The sequence below is a fragment of the Coffea arabica genome, chromosome 6c, assembly GCF_036785885.1.
Source record: "Coffea arabica cultivar ET-39 chromosome 6c, Coffea Arabica ET-39 HiFi, whole genome shotgun sequence".
NCBI classification, from domain to species: Eukaryota; Viridiplantae; Streptophyta; class Magnoliopsida; order Gentianales; family Rubiaceae; genus Coffea; species Coffea arabica.
This window is the reverse complement of record NC_092320.1, coordinates 57,096,160-57,116,102: the sequence shown is the minus strand read 5'-3', so window position 1 is coordinate 57,116,102 and position 19,943 is coordinate 57,096,160. Positions and strand designations below refer to the sequence as shown.

General features: G+C 36.4%; 2 protein-coding genes across 2 annotated transcripts; one reads left to right on the top strand and one right to left on the bottom strand.

Annotated features, from left to right (window-relative positions):
* The first annotated feature begins 10,740 nt into the window (after positions 1-10,740).
* Positions 10,741-11,211, top strand: LOC113693334 (uncharacterized). The gene has a single exon (XM_027211890.1). It carries the CDS (start codon positions 10,741-10,743, stop codon positions 11,209-11,211), a length of 471 nt encoding a protein of 156 aa, XP_027067691.1.
* Positions 11,212-15,168: 3,957 nt separating this feature from the next.
* Positions 15,169-18,447, bottom strand: LOC140008829 (uncharacterized). The gene has a single exon (XM_072053722.1). It carries the CDS (start codon positions 18,445-18,447, stop codon positions 15,169-15,171), a length of 3,279 nt encoding a protein of 1,092 aa, XP_071909823.1.
* Positions 18,448-19,943: the final 1,496 nt, after the last annotated feature.

Genomic DNA, 19,943 nt, shown 5'->3' with positions numbered 1-19,943 from the left:
TAGTTGATGAACAACTTAATCTGTTTTGCCAGCAGAAAAAACAACTAATATCTGGTAAAAGACTTGAAGATCTAAAACCATTCTCATACGACCTTGTGGTTTTTTTTTTTTAATTTTATTTCACCATTTTAGATGGATGAGTTGAGCTTCTCATGAATGGCAAAAGCTGAATGAAGTTCTTCGACAAGATTCTCCCGTTCATGATGAAATTAGTGTCCATCTGCAGAATAACGAGGTTTAGTCAAATAACTACACACAGCAGACAGCAGTTCTCTGAATAACTCCGCAATTAATTCTCTCCCCCTCCACCCCCACGAAAACAGATAACAAAACCATTATTGCAAATTTGATAGAATCAGTAGTGACCTTTACCCACAGGGCTATATTTGAGCATTAGAAAGAAGGGGTTACCTCGGCAACAATAATGATCTCGTAAGTTATTCCCGCAAAAGAAATAATGCCACCACTACTTACAGTCAACTTGAGCTTTGCAATCTCAACAAATATATCTGCTAGTGTTGGGAAAATCGGGTAATTTTCCACTCAAAAATTCAACTAGTAATTTAAACCGATTCAGTAATTCCCAAGAAAGATCGTTAAAACAATCTCCTTAGACAGAACTACCATTCCAATTAAATTCCCAGGAAAGGCTGGAGGGCTCACAAGCGGTCCCACTTAAAACCCAGTCTCCTAGACAGAATTTACGTGCATGGTGTATTATCACAATTAGACCCGTGTATACATAAATAATACGTACACACGAATAAGAAAATATACCCAAATGAATCGTATAAAACACTACAAATAAACCCCACAAATATATTGAATAATATACTACAATAGAAAAAAAAAACTACTAAATAAATACGGAATAAATAAAAGAGATAAGGAAAGATAGCACCTGAAAATTTGATAACGGAGTTCGGCCAATTTTGCCTAATCTCCGAGCACTGCTCTAGCAGCCCGCTTTTATAATTTAGAAGAAAAAAGAATTACAAAAGAATTCTTTATTTTCGGTACAATTGGATTGGGAAGGTAGAGAGTTTATTTATAACTCTCACAAACCTTCCTATCTCATAATCCTACCGATGTGGGATTTAGAAAATAAGGCCAAAGAAGTAAAGTTAACAAATGTTGGATTGAAAAATAACAAATCTCCACCTTGGGATAATTTCTAATCCCGCCAAAAAATACAAATCTTCTTACCAAAAAAAAAACAAACGGTCCTTACGGTACTTCCAAATTTGCGCCCACAAACGCCAACTCAAATGTGCAGGATGTTGATCAAGTTTAAACAATGTTCAAACTTGGATCTTGTAACCACCTTGGTCAGCATATCTGCAGGATTCTCCATAGTCCGAATCTTCTAGAGAAAATCTCCTCTTCTTTGAGAATTTCCCGCATGAAATGATAGCGAACATCAACGTGCTTCGTTCTTGCGTGCAAAACCTGGTTCTTTGCTAAGTGAATAGCACTCTAACTGTCACAAAACACGTCAATGTGTTTTTTACCAACTCCCAAGTCTTCAAGCAATCCTTGAAACCAAATTACCTCCTTTACAGCTTCGGTAACCGCCATATACTCTGCCTCTATTGTAAACAAAGCCACTGTTGATTGCAAAATAGACTTCCAACTACCTGGCGCCTTGGCAAACGTGAACAAGTAGCCAGGTGTCAAACGTCACTTATCCAAATCACCTGCATAGTCAGAATCACAATATCCAACTATACATTTACCAAGTGATTCATCCTGCTCAAATACTAATATAAAATCTACAGTATCTTGGATATACCGTAGAATCCATTTCACATTTTGCCAATGACCCTTGCCCGGATCATGCATAAACCTGCTTACCACACTAATTGCCTGTAAAATGTCGGGTCTCGTACACACCATTGCATACATCAAGCTACCTACTGCATTAGCATACGGGACTTTCGCCATGTATGCTCATTTTTCATCTGTCTTTGGAGATAATAGGCTGCTAAGTTTCAAATGAGGAGCAAGCAGAGTACTTACAGGTTTTGAATCTCCATTCATACCTAAACAATGTAGTACCTTGTTCAAATACTACTTCTGTGTCAAACAAAACTTGCCTCTCGTTCTATCCTTGTTTATCTCCATGCCGAAAATCTTCTTGGCTTCTCCCAAACCCTTCATCTCGAACTCTTTACTCAATTGAGCCTTCAATTTATCAGTTTCAACTTAGCTCTTTGACGCTATCAGTATATCATCAACAAATAAGAGTAAGTAGATGTAGCACTCATCTCGTAACTTGTGCAAATACACACAATGATTGTGTTTGCTTCTTGTATAGTTCTGACCCATCATGAACTGATCAAATCATTTGTACCATTGCCTCAGTGATTGTTTCAATCCGTACAACGATTTGTTCAGCTTACAAACCCAATTCTCTTTACCAGCAACTTTGAATCCATCTGATTGAGACATGTAGATTTCCTCCTTCAAGTCACCGTGAAGGAACATGGTTTTCATATCAAATTGATTTGGCTCCAAATTCAACTGTGCTACCAAAGTCAACAAAATTCTAATAGAGAAATGTTTAACAACTGGAGAAAATACCTCATTATAATCAGCTCCCTCCTTCTGAGCGTAGCCTTTAGCCACCAATCTTTCCTTGTAGTGAACATCATTCTTGTCAAGAAATCCTTCTTTCTTTGCAAATATTCATTTGCATCCAATTGCCTTCTTACTCTTCAGTAGTTGTGTCAACTTCCACGTCTTGTTCTTCTGAAGAGATTGCATCTCTTCTTCCATAGCATCTTTCCATCTACCATTTTCTGTACTTTGAACTGCTTCAGAAAATGAGGATGGAGCATCATCAACAACTGGAAGTGCATAGGCCATCATGTCAGCAAAACGAGCAGGTTTTTGAATTTTTCGTCTTGGCCTGTTGACGGTAATTGACTCTTGCTGCTGTTAAGATTCTTGGGTAGAAACCTCTTTCTCATCTGACTCTTCTTCTGCCATGCAAGAGTCACTAATGATGTTGTTTGCTGGGTTCACCATTATTTGCTCAAACTTCACCTGTTTCGACGTACACTCCACCTGTTGCAGAGTACCACTAGTCCCATCTTTTGCTACCTTATTCAACATGACAGATTCATCAAAGGTAACGTCCCTGCTGATAATGGTCTTCTTTGCTTCTAGACACCACAACTGGTATCCCTTTACTTCAGTATTAAAGCCTATTAAAAAAGACTTCTTTGCTCGTGGATCCAACTTTGATTAATTTATATGATAATATGCAGTAGAACAAAAAATAAGCAAAGAATCACAATTTGTTGCAGGTTTTTCAAACCATACCTCTAATGGAGTCTTGCCACCTATTGCAGATAATGTCAAGCGATTGACGAGATGTTGAGCGTATGTCACAACCTCAACCCAAAACTTTCTGCCTAACCCAGCATTAGACAACATGCAACGTACTTTCTCCACTAGTGTTTTGTTCATGTGCTCTGACACTCCATTTTGCTGCGGTGTTCTTCTAACTGTGAAGTGCCAAACTATGCTACACTCTTGGCATATCTTTTGGAAGGGATCATTCTTGTATTCTCCACCATTGTCTGTTCGGAGGACTTTGACCTTTCTTCCCGTCTGGTTTTCAACCTGAGGTTTCTATTTAAGGAAAATCCCTAGCACTTCATCCTTGTTCGTCATAATAAACACCCAAACTCTTCTGAAAAATTATCAACAAAGGTAACCAAATAGTACCTGCCTCCAAGGGATGGAGTCTTGGCAGGTCCTCACACATCTGAATGTACATAATCCAAAATACCCTTGGTATTAGGGATGTATGTGCCAAATTTCACTCTTCTTTGTTTTCCCAGAACACAATGCTCACAAAATTCTAATTTGCAAACTTTTGTACCTTTCAACAATCTTTGTTTGGCAAGATTTTGCAAGAATTTTTCACCAACATGTCCTAATCGCATGTGCCACAACTTTGTTGCCTCGGCATCCTTCTTGCTACTGGAAGATGTTGCTGCTGCTGCTGTCCCAGCAATTGTACTACCTTGGTAGTAATACAGATTATTTTTCCTCACACCTTTCAACATCACAAGTGCTCCCGAAATTACTTTAAAAATTCCATCTCGTATCTTCACTTCCAGGGTTTTTAACTCCAAGAGTCCCAAGGAGATGAGATTTCTCTTGAAATTCGGCACGTACCAAGTATCCTTCAAGATTCTAGTGGATCCATCATGATTACACAGCTTGATTGAACCTATCCTAGCTGTGTTACATGGATTGTCATTTCCCATGTAAACAACTCCACCATCAAATTCTTCAAATTCAAAGAACTATTCCCGCATGGGAGACATATGGTAGGTACAAGTTGAATTCAAAATCAACTCATCTGGATGGGATGTTAAAGGTGATACAGCCAAAGAGAAATCTAATTCCGCATCACTTTTGCATTCTGCAACATTTACGTCTTGCGGAGCTTTCCCTTTCTTCTTTAATTTGGACAATCTTTCTTCCAGTACCCTTTCTTACGACAGAAAGCACACTCATCTTTGGCAACTCTGCTTTTCGATTTGGACCTTCCTCTTCTCCCCTTTGATTGGTTTTGTTGACGACCTCTTGCCACTAACGCTTCATCTGCTGTGACTACTTTCTTTTTATTTTATCCTATTTTCTCAATTCATGACTATACAAAGCGGAACATACAGCATCTAAAAACACATTCTCCTTCCCATGAAGTAATATAGTCTCCAAATGTTCAAATTCATCAGCTAGGGATGACAACAACATCAAAACCAAATCTTCATTTTCAAATTTCACATCTAAATTTAACAGGTCTGCTACTAACTGATTAAACATAGTGATGTGTTCATTCATAGTAATACCTGGTTGGTAATCGAATCGGAACAATTTCTTCTTCATAAGGAGTTTATTCTGACCATTCTTCTTCAGAAATTTCTCCTCCAATGCCCTCCACAATTTCCATGTAGAGGTCTTGTTTTTAAAAGCATACTTTTGCTCTCTGGACAAACACGATTGAATAGTTCCGCATGCCAACCGATTTATGGTACTCCACTCCTTCTTTTCTATGTCATCTGGTTTCTTTTCTTCAATGGCAATGTCAACGCCTATTGGAAAAGGGAGTCCATGACCTTGCCTTGCCACATGCCGAAATGGCCAGTACCATCAAATATCTCCATCGCCAACTTCAAACTTGACATTGGAGTCCTCGACCATATAGACGAGGAAGCCGATGCCTCAGATGTAATTTTTGACGTGAAATCGTCTGATGTCATTACAGACTCAAATAATTGTATTCAATATAAAAATTACAAACCGGCCAAAAGATGAACCTTCGACTCTGATACCACTTGTTGGGGAAACCGAGTAATTTTTCACTCAAAAATTCAACTAGTAATTTAAACCGATTCAGTAATTTTCAGGAAAAATCGTTAAAACAGTCTTTTTAGACAGAACTACCATTCCAAATAAATTTTCAGGAAAGACTGGAGGGGTCACAAGCAGTCTCACTTAAGCCTCCTAGACAGAATTTACGTGCACGATGTATTATCATAATTAGACCCGTATATACATAAATAATACATATACACGAATAAGAAAATACACCCAAATGAATCGTATAAAACACTACAAATAAACCGGACAAATATATTGAATACTATACTATAATAGAAAAGAAATTACTAAATAAATGCAAAATAAATAAAAGAGATAAGGAAAGAACGTACCCGAAAAATTGATAATGGAGTTCGGCCAATTTTGCCTAATCTCCGAGCACTGCTCAAGCAGCCCGCTTTTATAATTTAGGAGAAAAAAGAATTACAAAAGAATTCTTTGTTTTTGGTATAATTGGATTGGGAAGGTAGAGAGCTTATTTATAACTCTCACAAATCTTCCTATCTCATAATCATACCGATGTGGGATTTAGAAAATTAGGCCAAAGAAGTAAAGTCAACAAATGTTGGCTTGAAAAATAACAGCTAGGACAACTTTATCTTTCTGACATCAGATGGTCAGATGGATATTGTTCTCGTACATTTTGACTTCAATCTCCGGGAGCTGTCTCTCACAGGAAACTAACGAACTTTCGTACCTAGAACAGCTTTCTTGATTCTCAAAACCTTGCGACTTCTTTGCAAGAATTGCTTGTTTAGGATAATATTGCTTTAGTTTGTCAATCTCTTCTTTGAGTTGCCTGATGTGCTTGACAGCTTCTTCTATGATTGAAATTTTGTCCGTCTAAAAAAAACATATAAATTTAGGAAAACCTCCATGATATACAAGAATCTGTTCTTTATGCACTATTGTTTTCGTTGATCTTCCCTTTCCCCTTTAACGAAGAACCATTAATTAGATTACCTTTGTTATGCCAGGAAGAAGAGTAGATAAAATGATGAATTGCTTGAGAGTCTCTCAACGCCTCCTATCTGCCAGCAAATTTTTTCTGCATCGCAATCCTCGTGCAGCTAAACTAGGGATCTTACGTTTTTGAGTTGATGTACATGGGGATTTACCATTGAGTAATTGATCAGGGACTATATAGGGAGGTTGTGAATCTCCAACAGGGTATTCGGATTCAAGGGTTGAGGAAGAATATTCCCTAGGGCCAGAAAAGTTTTCAAGAGGGAACCAACTAGACCAAAGCTGATCCAGAAATGGTGGAAACAAATTGTTTTCTTCCGAGAAAAACTCTAATTCACCATCTTCACCAAGATGAGCTTCCAAGTATTCTACGGAAAATTTTCTAAATGGCTCCATTTGCTTGGATGCAAAAATAACACTATCGATATTATTTTGGAATTAATCTTGGAAAAGACGAATCTGTAAGAAAAGTTGGTTTCTATGTATAGGCCTAGAGGCCTGTGGAATGCAGTAGAAGCTTAGGTAGGTCAGGAGACTGGACTCCAGACGGGATCCTCTGTCCAATATTTTGTGTCCACTTTTTTGTCCAATACAAAACTACATAATTTCACTTATTATATCTGCTGATGTGGCACATAAAAAAGAAAGATTGTTTGGCTGTCTTATACTTCTTCTTCTTTCTTTTTGTTCTCAAAATTGTTTGCTTTCACTTACACTAGAAAGAACAAAAATTGTTTTGTTGAAAAACTTCCTTCATCTTTTAGGCAGAAAACGGTGGCAATAGGTTTTGAGAATTGTAATGGTACCAAGAGGGTTTTGGAAATTGTAACAAAGTTAAGTAAACAAAGGAAACCCAAAAAAAAAAGAAAAAAGAAGAAGCATAAGGCAGCCAAACAGCTTTTCTTTTTTATGTGTCACATCAGCAGATATAATAAGTGAAACTACGTTGTTTTGTATTTGACAAGAAAATGGACACAAAATATTGGACAGAGGATCCCATCTGACTAGACTCCAAATCAATAATTTCAAGTGAAAGCTTATGTCAATATAAAATGGTCGTCCATGCGATTGTCAATGAGATAATTAATGCACACTTGGATGAATTGCTGCGGTATTGGGTTAGCAAGTTGTTTCTTCAAGATTTCGTAACGCCTACAAACGAGTAGGGCATTCTTTTTTAGGGAGGTAACTAAGGCTGAGTTGTCTCCTATACAGAGAATATTCATATTGGTTTAGGCATGGGGTCGGCATCACGAATTTCAGGATTCAGGATGTGTTCTGCTATTGCTCAATAATTTCTTTGTTGTTTGTGGAAGAGGGCAATGAAAGTTTTTTCCCACCCTGTTGTCTTTCATGGAAGGAGAAAATGGATCAATAATTACATATGAAGTATGGTCCACTGTATGGGTTTGTTGGATTAATGTTTCCTATAATAGCGGTATATATTTCATTCGCTGGTTCCTAACGCAAGGGAGAACTGCGAGTGTAGGCCTGTAGCTTGAGCTGGGATTTTCCTTTACATTTTTGTTTTTTGAGCAATAGTTATACTCTATAGACTTTGTTTGCTTTGTTTGTTATGTGCTGTTGGCACTTGTGCAGTTTTACCTCGTATTTAGGCTTGATGCTGCGTTATCTGCATAAGAAAAAATTTCTAGATGCATGTCATGTGAGTTCTAGTGACAAATAAATTTTTTATTTTTGTTCATGTGATTTCACATAAATTCACTTGTATAACCATGAGCTTTTGCTCACTGGCACTAGAGCTGTCTCGCGGGCTGATAAGTCTCAAATTCAAGCCCTAGTCAGAGCCAAGTGTACCACAACAAAAACAAATATCCAATTTTGTCGAAAATATTTTTCAATATTCTCAATGTACAAGCAGGTTACGTTGATGCTCAATATAAAGCAATTTAGGTGTATAATTTATTGTTCATAAAGAAATGACAAAATCGTGTTTTTCAAAAGCTGGGCTGTGGCTAAATATTTAAGTACCAAAGTTTTTGAAACGTATTGTGACTGGATCGCTTCATGTCAAGACATGTGACTGGATAACATATTTGGTATCACGCAGATCATTAAACATCATTATCTCCTATATCATAGCTGTTACCATGTTGTTCACTATCTTTCTGTAATTCATTTGTTTAGTCATGCAACTGATGACTATGTTACCTCTTTTTTTGTTCTTGCTTTGGATCCTCACTTGTCTCATGGTTTTGTATGTGTGAATGCTCAGGAATCTAATTTCTCTTTCTGTCCTTTCATGTTTTGCTGCCTACTCAACTGCTGTGGAAGAAAACTCTACATTTAAAAGACTCAGCAAGCCATTAAGTGCTGGCAAAGTTCATTATTGATTTTAATCGCGATTATATTGGTATGAAAGTTTTGGTTAACATGTTGCAGTGTAATATTAGATAACATCCAAGTATGGTGTTTTTTATTAGAACATATTGCTTTCGTTCGTTCTTTCGATTCATTCACTATTCTTTTCATTTTTTAGCCACAAGAAAAAGGTCTAAGGGTGATCCAAGCTTCAGGGTTTAAATGTCAAGAATGTTGGTCCTAATTGGTCATACTTAGTGAAAGGGTAAATCTATCAATTTATTAGTTTAATTTTTTATCTTTTTACTATTGATCATTAATTTTAACAGAATAATTAACAGTGACACTTTAAGCAAAACCAAATTATATATAAGTTTTTAAATCATAAAGGAGTTAATTATATAATTAGCCACCAAACCATAGGGATGTAAAAAGTAATTTATCCTATGTCACTTAAATTAATATCGTCGTTAATTTGGGCACGCCAGTTTAAACAGGAAGTCTCGGTTTTACAAACTATAAGTGCAGGAAATGCCACCTTAAAAAAAAAAAAGAAAGGAAAATGAAGGAAATGTGGATAATGCTTTGATTCTAACCAGCGCAGGACCATTTCAAACTTTGGACAATTATCAATATGTGATTATCAAGACTTCACCCCGAGTTGAGTCATGATATACAATTTTTTAAAAAGACTTATTTCAAAAGAGCCCTAAATGCCTAAAAATAAAAAAAAAAATTAATAAAGTACCTCAAAGTTTTCAAAGAAGATCACTAAACCATGTCTGAGGTAAATTTTTTTTTTTTAAAAAGGACCTTTAATTTGCCAGAAAAGCTCACGTGCATGTCTATCTCCTTGGATCCTTGGTAACAAACACCTGTAAGCTCTTCAAATATATATAATTTGTCTCACCAAGGCATTGAAGCGGCAATATGAATAAATAAAAACAGCTTACTCCAGATTCAAGAAAGAAGCAGATTCTAAAAACCCTATTCCGGGGTTGAAAGGCACGACAAATAGGACAAATTTAATATGCTTTTTTTCAGACACCAATATGTATTCATCTTGAGATCTATGTCAATTGTAGCTAGATATAATTGTATTTTATATTTTTTATATCCGCACGTTGGGAAATTAATTCTTATTGTCAAAGACGCTTTTTAGTTACAAGAAGCTGGAATCGGACATAGGGAAGTGACCCTTTTGGAATTTAATTATTCTGCCACGAGTTGATCAATGGATCCCTTCATATCCTTATGCAAGATAGCTTGTTTGTTGGAATATGACTTTGACCTAGCAACTTGGGATTTTCATATATTTATGGCCAGGATTATGCAGTAATACAGTGAACCAGAATTTTTTTATTTTATTTTATTTTTTTTATAAACGGAAGATTGTGTTTTAATTGTATATTTTCTTGATTAGCTTAGCTGTTGCTTTACACAGGAGCAAAACCTCCGAATACATCAGAACCACTGTCCTATACTATACAGATGACAATAAAAAAAAAGCCACAATGTTAGCCAACCAAACAGCTCCTGATCTGGAGGTGTTTACATCATAGCCTACCAGTAAATGAACAAATAAATAGGAGAACAGGGAAAGGCAGTCCAATGTGTAGAAGTTGTGGGGAAGGGGTGGAAACAATTGAACATATGCTGTTTTTTTGCAACACTGCTGAAACCACTTGGAAGCTAGCACCAATACAGTGGGATGGTTTGAAGGATATGAGAAGCAATTTTGTAAGATGGTGGGAAGGGATATTAGGCGCAAAAAAGAGGGAACAAGGTAAGGAGCATATAGTACTAACTGTAAATATCCTCTGGCAAATATGGAAGACGAGGAACAGGAAAGCTTTTGATGAAAAAGATGCAGATCCAAGGAAGTCAGTACAAAAAGCTATGGTAGAATGGAATGAGTATAGAGAAGCCCAAAAAAGTTTAAATGGAAAGTTCATTCAACAAACAACAAGCTCAAATAGCAGCGAGGCATGGAAGCCACCCTCAAGAGGATAGATAAAGGTAAATTCTGATGCTGCATTCTCAAAAAACATGAAGAGAACAGGCATAAGTGCTGTGGCTAGGAATGCAGAAGGAAAACTGATGAAAGCTTGGGCAAGAGCTGAACTAAAAGTTAGCGAGCCACAAGTGGAGGAAGCAGCAGCAATTCGGATGGGAATGCAAATGGCTTACGATGCAAACTGGAAGGAAGTAGATTTCCAGTCTGATTGCAAGGAGGTAGTGGACATGATCAACAAGGAAAAGGACCAGCATACCAGGATAGCTACTGTCCTTGAAGACATTGCAAATATGAGATGTTTGTTTGAACAATGTACTTTCTCTTTTGTTCATAGAGCTGGAAACAGCTGTGCACATAGCTTAGCAAAATTTGCGGTAAAGCTAACTACAAATGTTGAATGGGAAGAGTGTTTTCCCATGTGGCTCCATGAGAGTGCACAAAAGGATTACAAACGGAGAAATTCTGATGTATCCAATCTTGTAATATCAAGTTCCGTGAAATGAAGTGAATTTATGATGTTTGACAAAAAAAAAAAAAACAGCTCCTGATCTAAGCCCCATTCCAATACCAGCTCCAAGCTCTCTTTCATGCGAGCAGATTTAAGCCAAGAAAGACGTGAAATGCATTCCCAAAACCCTTGTTGCGACTACTTGAACAACAGATACTGCTTAATATTAAAAGATCCTTTTATTGCACCCACACTCCCCACCCCTCCTCCCTCCTCCCCTTTTCTTGCTTTCTCCAAGCTCTCCTGAAATTTTTTATTTTTAATTTTTTTAATAGGGAATAGGTGGGACTTAAAAAACTAGGAGGGAGTAAGAGATTTGAATTCGGAATTTCTAATTCTTAGAGCTTCAATTTTAGCCACTATATCAAAATCACTTCCATGTTTCTTGCACAATTTGGAAATTTAGGGACTGACGTGCTGATTTAGTCTTATCGGTTAAGATGATATTGTCATATGCCGTTTGAAACATCAAAAAATTACGGGATACTGAATTCGATATTTTAGTTGATATCAGTGCAAATTTAGTTTGGCCTCTACAAAAATGAGACTAGCAACTTTTAGAATTTTACACACCTAAATGTGGTTTGAAAGTGAATGTCATGCCTTGCATCCTAAATTGAAAATTATCTGATTTTAGATGCTACAAGTGCAGCTTACTCCGTTGGATTCAAATATTCTTTTCCTGTTTCATTTATTAAATTTCACCTCTCCCCTGCTAAAAGAAAAGGCACAAAAAAAAAGTGGCACCTACTCTATATATATTGACTAGTTTCTTGCTACTTTATGGGAGTTCATACAAAAATATCTGAGAATTATAAACTTTGAGCATTTTTGTGAACCTCTACTTTGTAAAAGGTTAGAGTTAAAAAAAAAGGTTATTTAGAGAACAGAAAAAAAAAAAAACCAAAAACTCACATTATTATACTTCATGGTGTCAAAATCAATCCAGAAGTTATTGTCTTTTATCATCATCCTATGGATAATGGCATGTTTAAGCTACTATGATGAAAGATAGTATACCTTTTAGAATCAAAAGCCATGATAAGCTACATGATATTATCAACTTTAGACAGCTTTACATTCATCATAGTACTACTCATCATAAATTTAGACGGCATTATATTCAATATTATTTAATAAGGAATCAAGGTTTAAGTGATCTAATCCATGAATCAGAACAAATTTTTGCACAATATAATCATATTTATTTGTTTACTAGTTTATCCATCATTGTCAGAAAGACAAACTCAATCTATGATATTCTGCATGTTGTTGTACTAAATTGTGTAGTAGAGCATCTTAACATATGTTCTAGCTTGTGGGAAGCATTTGAATATGCTATTGAAGAAATCAAAATAACCCTCATCAATAATTGATATTAAAAAACCTATAATATACTAAGGCGCTGGATTTGATCCCATTTTTTTTGCTCGTTTCGTGTTCTTGATCATCCCTTGTCATAATAAAAATTATGTTAAGCTCAACTTTTCCGGCAAAGAGAAAAGACCTTAACGAATAAACATATTTACAAAATAAAAGATTAATCAGATTATAAGGACAAGTAGTATGTATAATCATTTTTGTTATTTCATAAAAAATAGCATGTATACTTTAGTCCATTCGTACCAAAGAAGACAGCTGAAAAACTATTCTTTTCCCCTTAGAATTTTCACACAAAGGTTTTAGGAAATAGGAAGATGCAGAAAATTTACTCCGGAACTGCCCATTTCCCATATAAAGGGTTAGGTCTGATGTTTCCAATACAGAATTTCTCTTCTCGATCATGATCGGGTTGTTTATTGACTAACGTCAATTTTGGCCAAAGATGAAGAGAGACCAAAATTATATACTAATATCGGAGCTTCATCATGTGCAATTACCTATTCTTTCTAGTAGACTGGCTCAATTTGGGAACTTGCATGAGTCACTAACATATCATTATAATGATAGTTGTTTTCATGTGGAGCAAGCTATCAGAAAATCCAAGATTAGACAACATGCCTGTTTTTTTGGCAGACTTTGATGTACCTGCTATCTAGTTTACATCGACCATGACGTGTTGTGACATAAGAGCACATATAATTGTTAATTCAATGATTGTTTTTTCTTTTATATTATTTTTTGTGTGACAGATTTAGGGTTCCAATGATTGATCAAATAATTGATTGAAAGGGGCTAGTAATAAATTTGGACAGATAGAAACTTCACTTGACCGGACCCACGTGAAAATATTGACCGAATTCTCTGTCGTCAGTTTTCCACCGGAAAATGCTATCGCGACGTTCTCGGTATCAACTGGAAAAATGCTATCATGGCCGGCGTCACCAACTGTTATTGTTTAGGGATAAAACAAGGCATGCAACTAGTTATTTATTTTGACCAAAAAAAAAACTAGTTATTTATTATTATTATTATTATTTGGGTTATTATCACTTTACCCCGTTAATATTTGGTGCTACTATCAATTTTCCCTTTAACGTTATTTTTTAGTCACTTTACCTCTAATACTAACGGTCAAATTTAACGGAATTTGTTAATTAAAGTAAAAAGACATGTTTAACTCTTAAAATTATTATCACTTTACCTTCATAAACTATAGTCTCATTACAAATTTATCCCCTCGAGTTATTTTTTAGACAATTTATCCTACCATTAAACCAACTTAGCAAGCTAAAAAATTTTAGAAGAAAATACCTTTCTTTTTGCATAATAAAAATAATAAAAAATTTTAGAGTGGATCTTCTCCTTTTTAATATTAAAAAAAAAAGTCAAAGTATTAATTTTTTTATTCTTGGCAATCTTATTAATATCAAAAAAGAATAGAAAGATGGAAAGGAGGAGGGGGGGAGAGGGAGAGAGCTCAATTCTTTTTTTTTTAATTACAAAAAAGAAGGAATTAAATACTTTTATTATTTTAAAATTATTTCACTTTTCTGTTTACTACCAAATTCCTATCCTAATCCCGCCAACCTTAACGTAATACGATAATGTTAGATTTTTCTTTATTTTATTTCTTTGCAAAATCTAATTTTCTTTCTTCTTCATTTCTATCCCTTTTTCTTTCCCTAGTATTAATAAGTGTGGAAAAAAAGAAATTTAAGAAAACCCTTTTATTTTTATGTTTTTCAATCTCTTAAAGTGAAAAAAAGAAGAATAAATTCCAATTTTTTATTTTTAATTATATATAAAAAAGAGTAAATATATTTAAAATTTTTTGACCCTACTAGTTAGATTAACGATGAGGTAAAATGCCTAGAAAATAATATTAGAAATTAAAGTGATTGTATCACTATAATCTAAATGAATAAATTGATAATAACAATGTAATAATGCTATAGAATAAAAGAGTATTGTTGTCTAAAATTTCTTAACATGTTGAGTTGAATTACTTATAGGGGTAAAGTGATTAAAAAATAATATTAAGGGGTAAACTGATAGTAGTGATATAGTTTAAAAAGGTAAAGTGATAATAAATCTTTTTTTTTTTTTTGGGATAAGGAATGCAACTATTTGTTAGGCTTCCAGAATTACAACATCCTCAGAACAAATGGACCTTTTCCAGGCATTAAAAATATAAGCCCAGTAAGACCCACGGCTAATCTCTACTCGGCCTACTAAGAAATGATATAGTCCATGTTCCAGTCACAGTTGAATCGGGAATTACACTTAGAAACAAACTCTACTGGCCTAATGAAACATAAGGCTCGGCTCCAATTTTTTCTCGGCGAGCAGGCCAGGATTGGGCGAGCTAGTCCCATTAACAGTCCTAACAATCATATGAGATTAATATAGGTTATTACATGGACCATATGAAAATCTAGACAGCTTAAACATTTCACTAACATTCATGCTTTTTTTTTTTTTCGAAACGATAATTGATTGTATTGCTTGACAAAAGATATACAAGTGCGAGCAAAGGTTCGATTGAACTTTACAAGCGGCATATTTACCACTAAGGAAACCAATGTTCCTCATCAAAAATAATGCCCAAGGCATGAATGCTAAGCTTGTAGCTTAATTGAGTCTTATCTTTTCTAACTAGGCAAAAGGAGCACATATGAAACAATTGGCTTAATTGAAGAATGTCATCCACAACAGTCGCTAATCTAATCTCACTTACTCTGTTTGTGCGAATATTGTTAAGGATTTGTGGGTTTTGCACTTGGAATTGCACTTCCCTGGCTTGCGTTGTGGCTGTCTTACACATTGCCAGCTTCAGTGCAATTGCTTCATCCACCAGAATTGATCCTGAACTTCTTGCTCGTAGCGCCCATCCTCGGTGTGGTCCTTGATCTCCTTGAGTCAGGATGATTCCAATGCCAAAGGCGTGGTTGGGTATATCTGATGTTACCCCAATCCGTACTTCCAGTATCCCATATTCTGAAGCTGACTGCGAACTGTGTTGCTGTAGAGCTATTGTTTCGTCTGTGCTCATCCTAGATTCCTTAGTATCTAATTCCACCATTTCTAACCATTCCTGATGCGCCTTCTGAATTGTCTTCCAAGGCTGTTTTTTTTTTCCATTAAATTCCTCCTCATTCCTAGCTTTCCATATCTGCCATAGAATATGGACAGACAACGAAATATGTTGCCCACCTTCTAGTCTATTCCTGGCTTCTGAGATTGATGTCCACCAGTTGCGGAAATTCCCTTGTTGCTCCATCATTCCTTCCCATTGGATAGGGGCTAGCTTCCATATCAATTTTGCCTCCCTGCAGTTCAAAAGGGTATGCTCTAATGTTTCCCTATCTTCTCCACATCTATTGCAAATGGGGTCCCCAACTTTGATTCTGCCTTGTATAAGATCTCTCACTGGAAGCGCATCATTGAGACATTTCCATAGGAAGATTTTCTGTTTATGCTTCACTTTCAATTTCCACACTTCCTTCCATAGCTTTTGTGTTTGATCCTCCCAACTAGTAGATCCCTCCACCTGGTTTCTGCTGTGCTTACTTCCTTCTTGCCGCACCTGTAGCTTATACCCTGAATTAACGGTATAGTTTCCATCTGTCCCGTATATCCAGAAATGACTATCTTCCTTCCCTGATAAGCTTATTGGTATGGCCAAAATCCTTTCAGCATCTTGTCGATTGAAATTTTTGAAAACCAGATTCGTATTCCATGACTTCTGGCAGATCAGCTCATGAACTTTTTGAAGTCCATTGTCCATATGTCTTCTGGTCGTGACTTTCCCATTTATATTACCCGGGATCCAGCAATCATCCCAGATATTGGTGTTGTTTCCATTGCCAATCCTTCTTCTTGTTCCTTGTTCCACCAACTCTCTAGCTCCCATAAGGCTCCTCCATATCCAAGATGCAGTATTGGGGACTTTGCACCTAAATATGGAAGTCCTTGGGAAATATTTAGCCTTCAAAACTTGGCTGACTAGGAGATTAGGTTGCGTTATCAGTCTCCAAACCTGCTTGCCTAGAAGTGCTGCATTAAATGCCATCAAATCTTTGAAGCCTAATCCTCCCATGTTCTTACTCCGAGTGAGCTTCCTCCAAGAGCACCAGTGTACCTTATTCTTTCCATTGGCCTCTCCCCACCAGTAGTTTGACATTAGTGAGCTGAGTTCCTTACATAATCTGGATGGGAGCCTAAAACAGGACATGATATACGTCGGCATGGCTAAGGCTACTGACTTAAGCATAATTTCCTTACCTGCTGTACTTAAGAACCTGTTTTTCCACTTGCTCATTCTCTGTTGTATATTTGATTTGACAAATCCAAAAATCTGCTGCTTTGATCTTGATACCACCATTGGTAATCCGAGATACTTGCCTTGAGTAACACTTTGCATATTCCCCATAACTTGACAAATCTCATGCTTCAGATGTAGCCTCACATTCTTACTGAATAGTATAGAAGACTTATCCAGATTTATCAGTTGTCCAGACCCTTTGGCATACACCTGCAGCACCCTCATTAATTCCGTAGCCTGATCCTTATTTGCTTTGCAAAAGATCAAAGAGTCGTCTGCAAAGAAGAGGTGTGTTATACTAGGACCCTGTCTACTTATCTTCATCCCAGAAATTTTTCTGGTTTGTTCAGCCTGCCGAATGAGGTTGGAAAATCCTTCAGAGCAAAGGAGAAACAGATAAGGGGATAGGGGATCCCCTTGTCTAATACCTCTTGTGGGTATCACATACTCTTTCACCTCCCCATTAATATTGAAGGAGTAAGATACAGTTCTTACACACTCCATAATCCAGTTTATCCATCTGTACTGAAACCCCATCTTTTGCATAATGGCCTCAAGAAAACTCCATTCCACACGGTCGTAGGCTTTGGACATGTCCAACTTCACTGCCATAAGCCCATCCTTACCTTGTCTCTTGTTATTTAGATAATGCAAATACTCATGAGAGACTAAGATGTTATCTAGAATTTGCCTACCGGGGATGAATGCAGATTGGTTTTTGCAAATGCAGCAATGTAAAACACCTTTGAGCCTATTTGCAAGAATTTTAGCAATGACTTTATATATGGTAGTGCAAAGACTAATTGGTCTTAACTGATTCAAAGATGTGGGATTAAGCAGTTTGGGGATGAGAGTAATCACCGTATGGTTAACACTTTTCAAGAGGTGGCCTGTATGAAAAAAGGTTTGGATTGCATTTACCACTTCTTTCTTGATGGTAGTCCAGAATTTATGGAAAAAAAGTGGTGACATACCATCAACCCCAGGAGATTTATCTGGGTTCATAGAGAAAATTACAGCTTTTATTTCTTCTTCCAAAACTGGTTTCATCAGATTTCCATTGAGTTCATCAGTGATAGTATGGGGTATACCATCCAGTACCTCAGTTAAGTCCCCGACGTCATTACTGTTGAACAGATTCCTATAGTATTCTGCAATCTCCTTGCTCACTGCTTGCTCACTCTCAGTCCAAGTACCATCCTCTCGCTGAAGTTTGTTCAGTCTATTTCTCCTTCTCCTCCCTTGTACCGAGGCATGGAAAAATTTCGTGTTCTTGTCACCCTCCCTAAGCCATTGTATCCGCGATTTTTGAAGCCAGTACAACTCTTCCTCTTTGTAGGCTTCCTTTAACTGTTTTTTTAGAGAATCCTTACAATCCTTGCTGGTGCTACCTAGGGAAGACTTCAGATCACTCAACTGGTTTTTTATCTGCTCAGTTTTCACTCTTGCATTTGCTTGGAAGTTATTCCTCCATTGTAGTAGAGCTACTCGGCAGTTTTTGAGCTTCTTAACCACTTGGAACATCCTAGATCCATCAATTTCCTACTCCCAAGCCGACTTGATTACCTCCCCTATATCCTCTCTTTTAAGCCACCTCTTATCAAAGTAGAATCTCTTCTTCCTCTTACCCAGATTCATCTTAGTATCGAACAAAAGAATACTGTGATCAGACGCATATGAGTCAATATGAGTACACTGAACTTTCTCATACACATTCATGCTGGTTGATGCTATATATTGACAAGAAACTGAAAGATGTCATAAAGGTTCTTCCTTTGACTCTACTATCATTGGGCTCTAGACATGGTCATGGTTCATCATCTACTAGTACCAGTGATAATGTTACCATAGAGGGTTTAGATACTGTTATCATGCTCAGAAATTTGCATATAATCCACCACTTCGTACGCATTATTATTATGAATCATCTAATCAGTCGTTATAGCCAACAGATGCACAAGATAGTTAATTCTTACATGTTACCTACTCAAGGTCTTGTGCCACTTCCTTGTAAATTTAATCATTCATGGAAAAATGAGGTGATTTTGAGCTTCCTCGTCATTCTTCTTTGTTGACAAGTATGAAACCACAAAATAATATTAGGTGTTTTTAAGAATTAAATGCACTAAATATATCTAAACTTTAGTCATATTTGCAATTTACCCCTCTAAACTCTTCAAATGCATATTCAACTTTGCTTCTTGACCGTTTTACACAAAAGTGCCCTTGCTTTTTTCTTTCTATTTTCTTTTAGCAAAAGATACTCATTTTATTGATATCACAAAATATAGCTTTACAATGGAGCAAAAACTACCCACTGCATCAAAACTCTGGTGCATTTGAATAGCACAATACAATCACTATCTAGACAAGTGAGATTTAACCTGTTTGGAAAAAGATTCAGACAAATATTCCTTGATCCAATCTCCGCTTCAAAACTATCTCCAGGTTTTCTTCGGTGCGAGGTACTTTCGACTAAAAGATAGAGGTCGACTGCACACTTTAACCACTGCTGTGACAATTTGCAATAGAGCCATTGTAGAATTCCGGAAAATTTGCATCTTCCTTTCCTGCCATGTATGCCAGATTATTACAGCTATAACCAATCTTCTAAACTTGTCATCAAAAGAATCAGACTGTGCATTTTTGCTTCACCATTGAATTTTCTGTGGCCAACTTATAGTTCCTCTATAAAGCGAACACATCCTCTGGAATTTGCCCCATATACAACCTGTAAACTTACATTATAAAAATAAGTGTCCAGTAGATTAATTTTCATGACCACATAACACCCAAAACACACAAAAAAGGGACACATTTGCAACACCCCATCTGCACAATCTGTCTTTTGCCATCAGTTTGCCTTGAATAGCCAACCAAAATATAAAAGCAAATTTGGGAATATGCCCCTTACCCCAGACCAATTTCAACCATTCCACTATATTCCCAGAGTTACCCACTTGCTTTTTAGCTGATTTAACAGAGAAATCACCTGAAGAAGAGCCTAACCATGCAACACA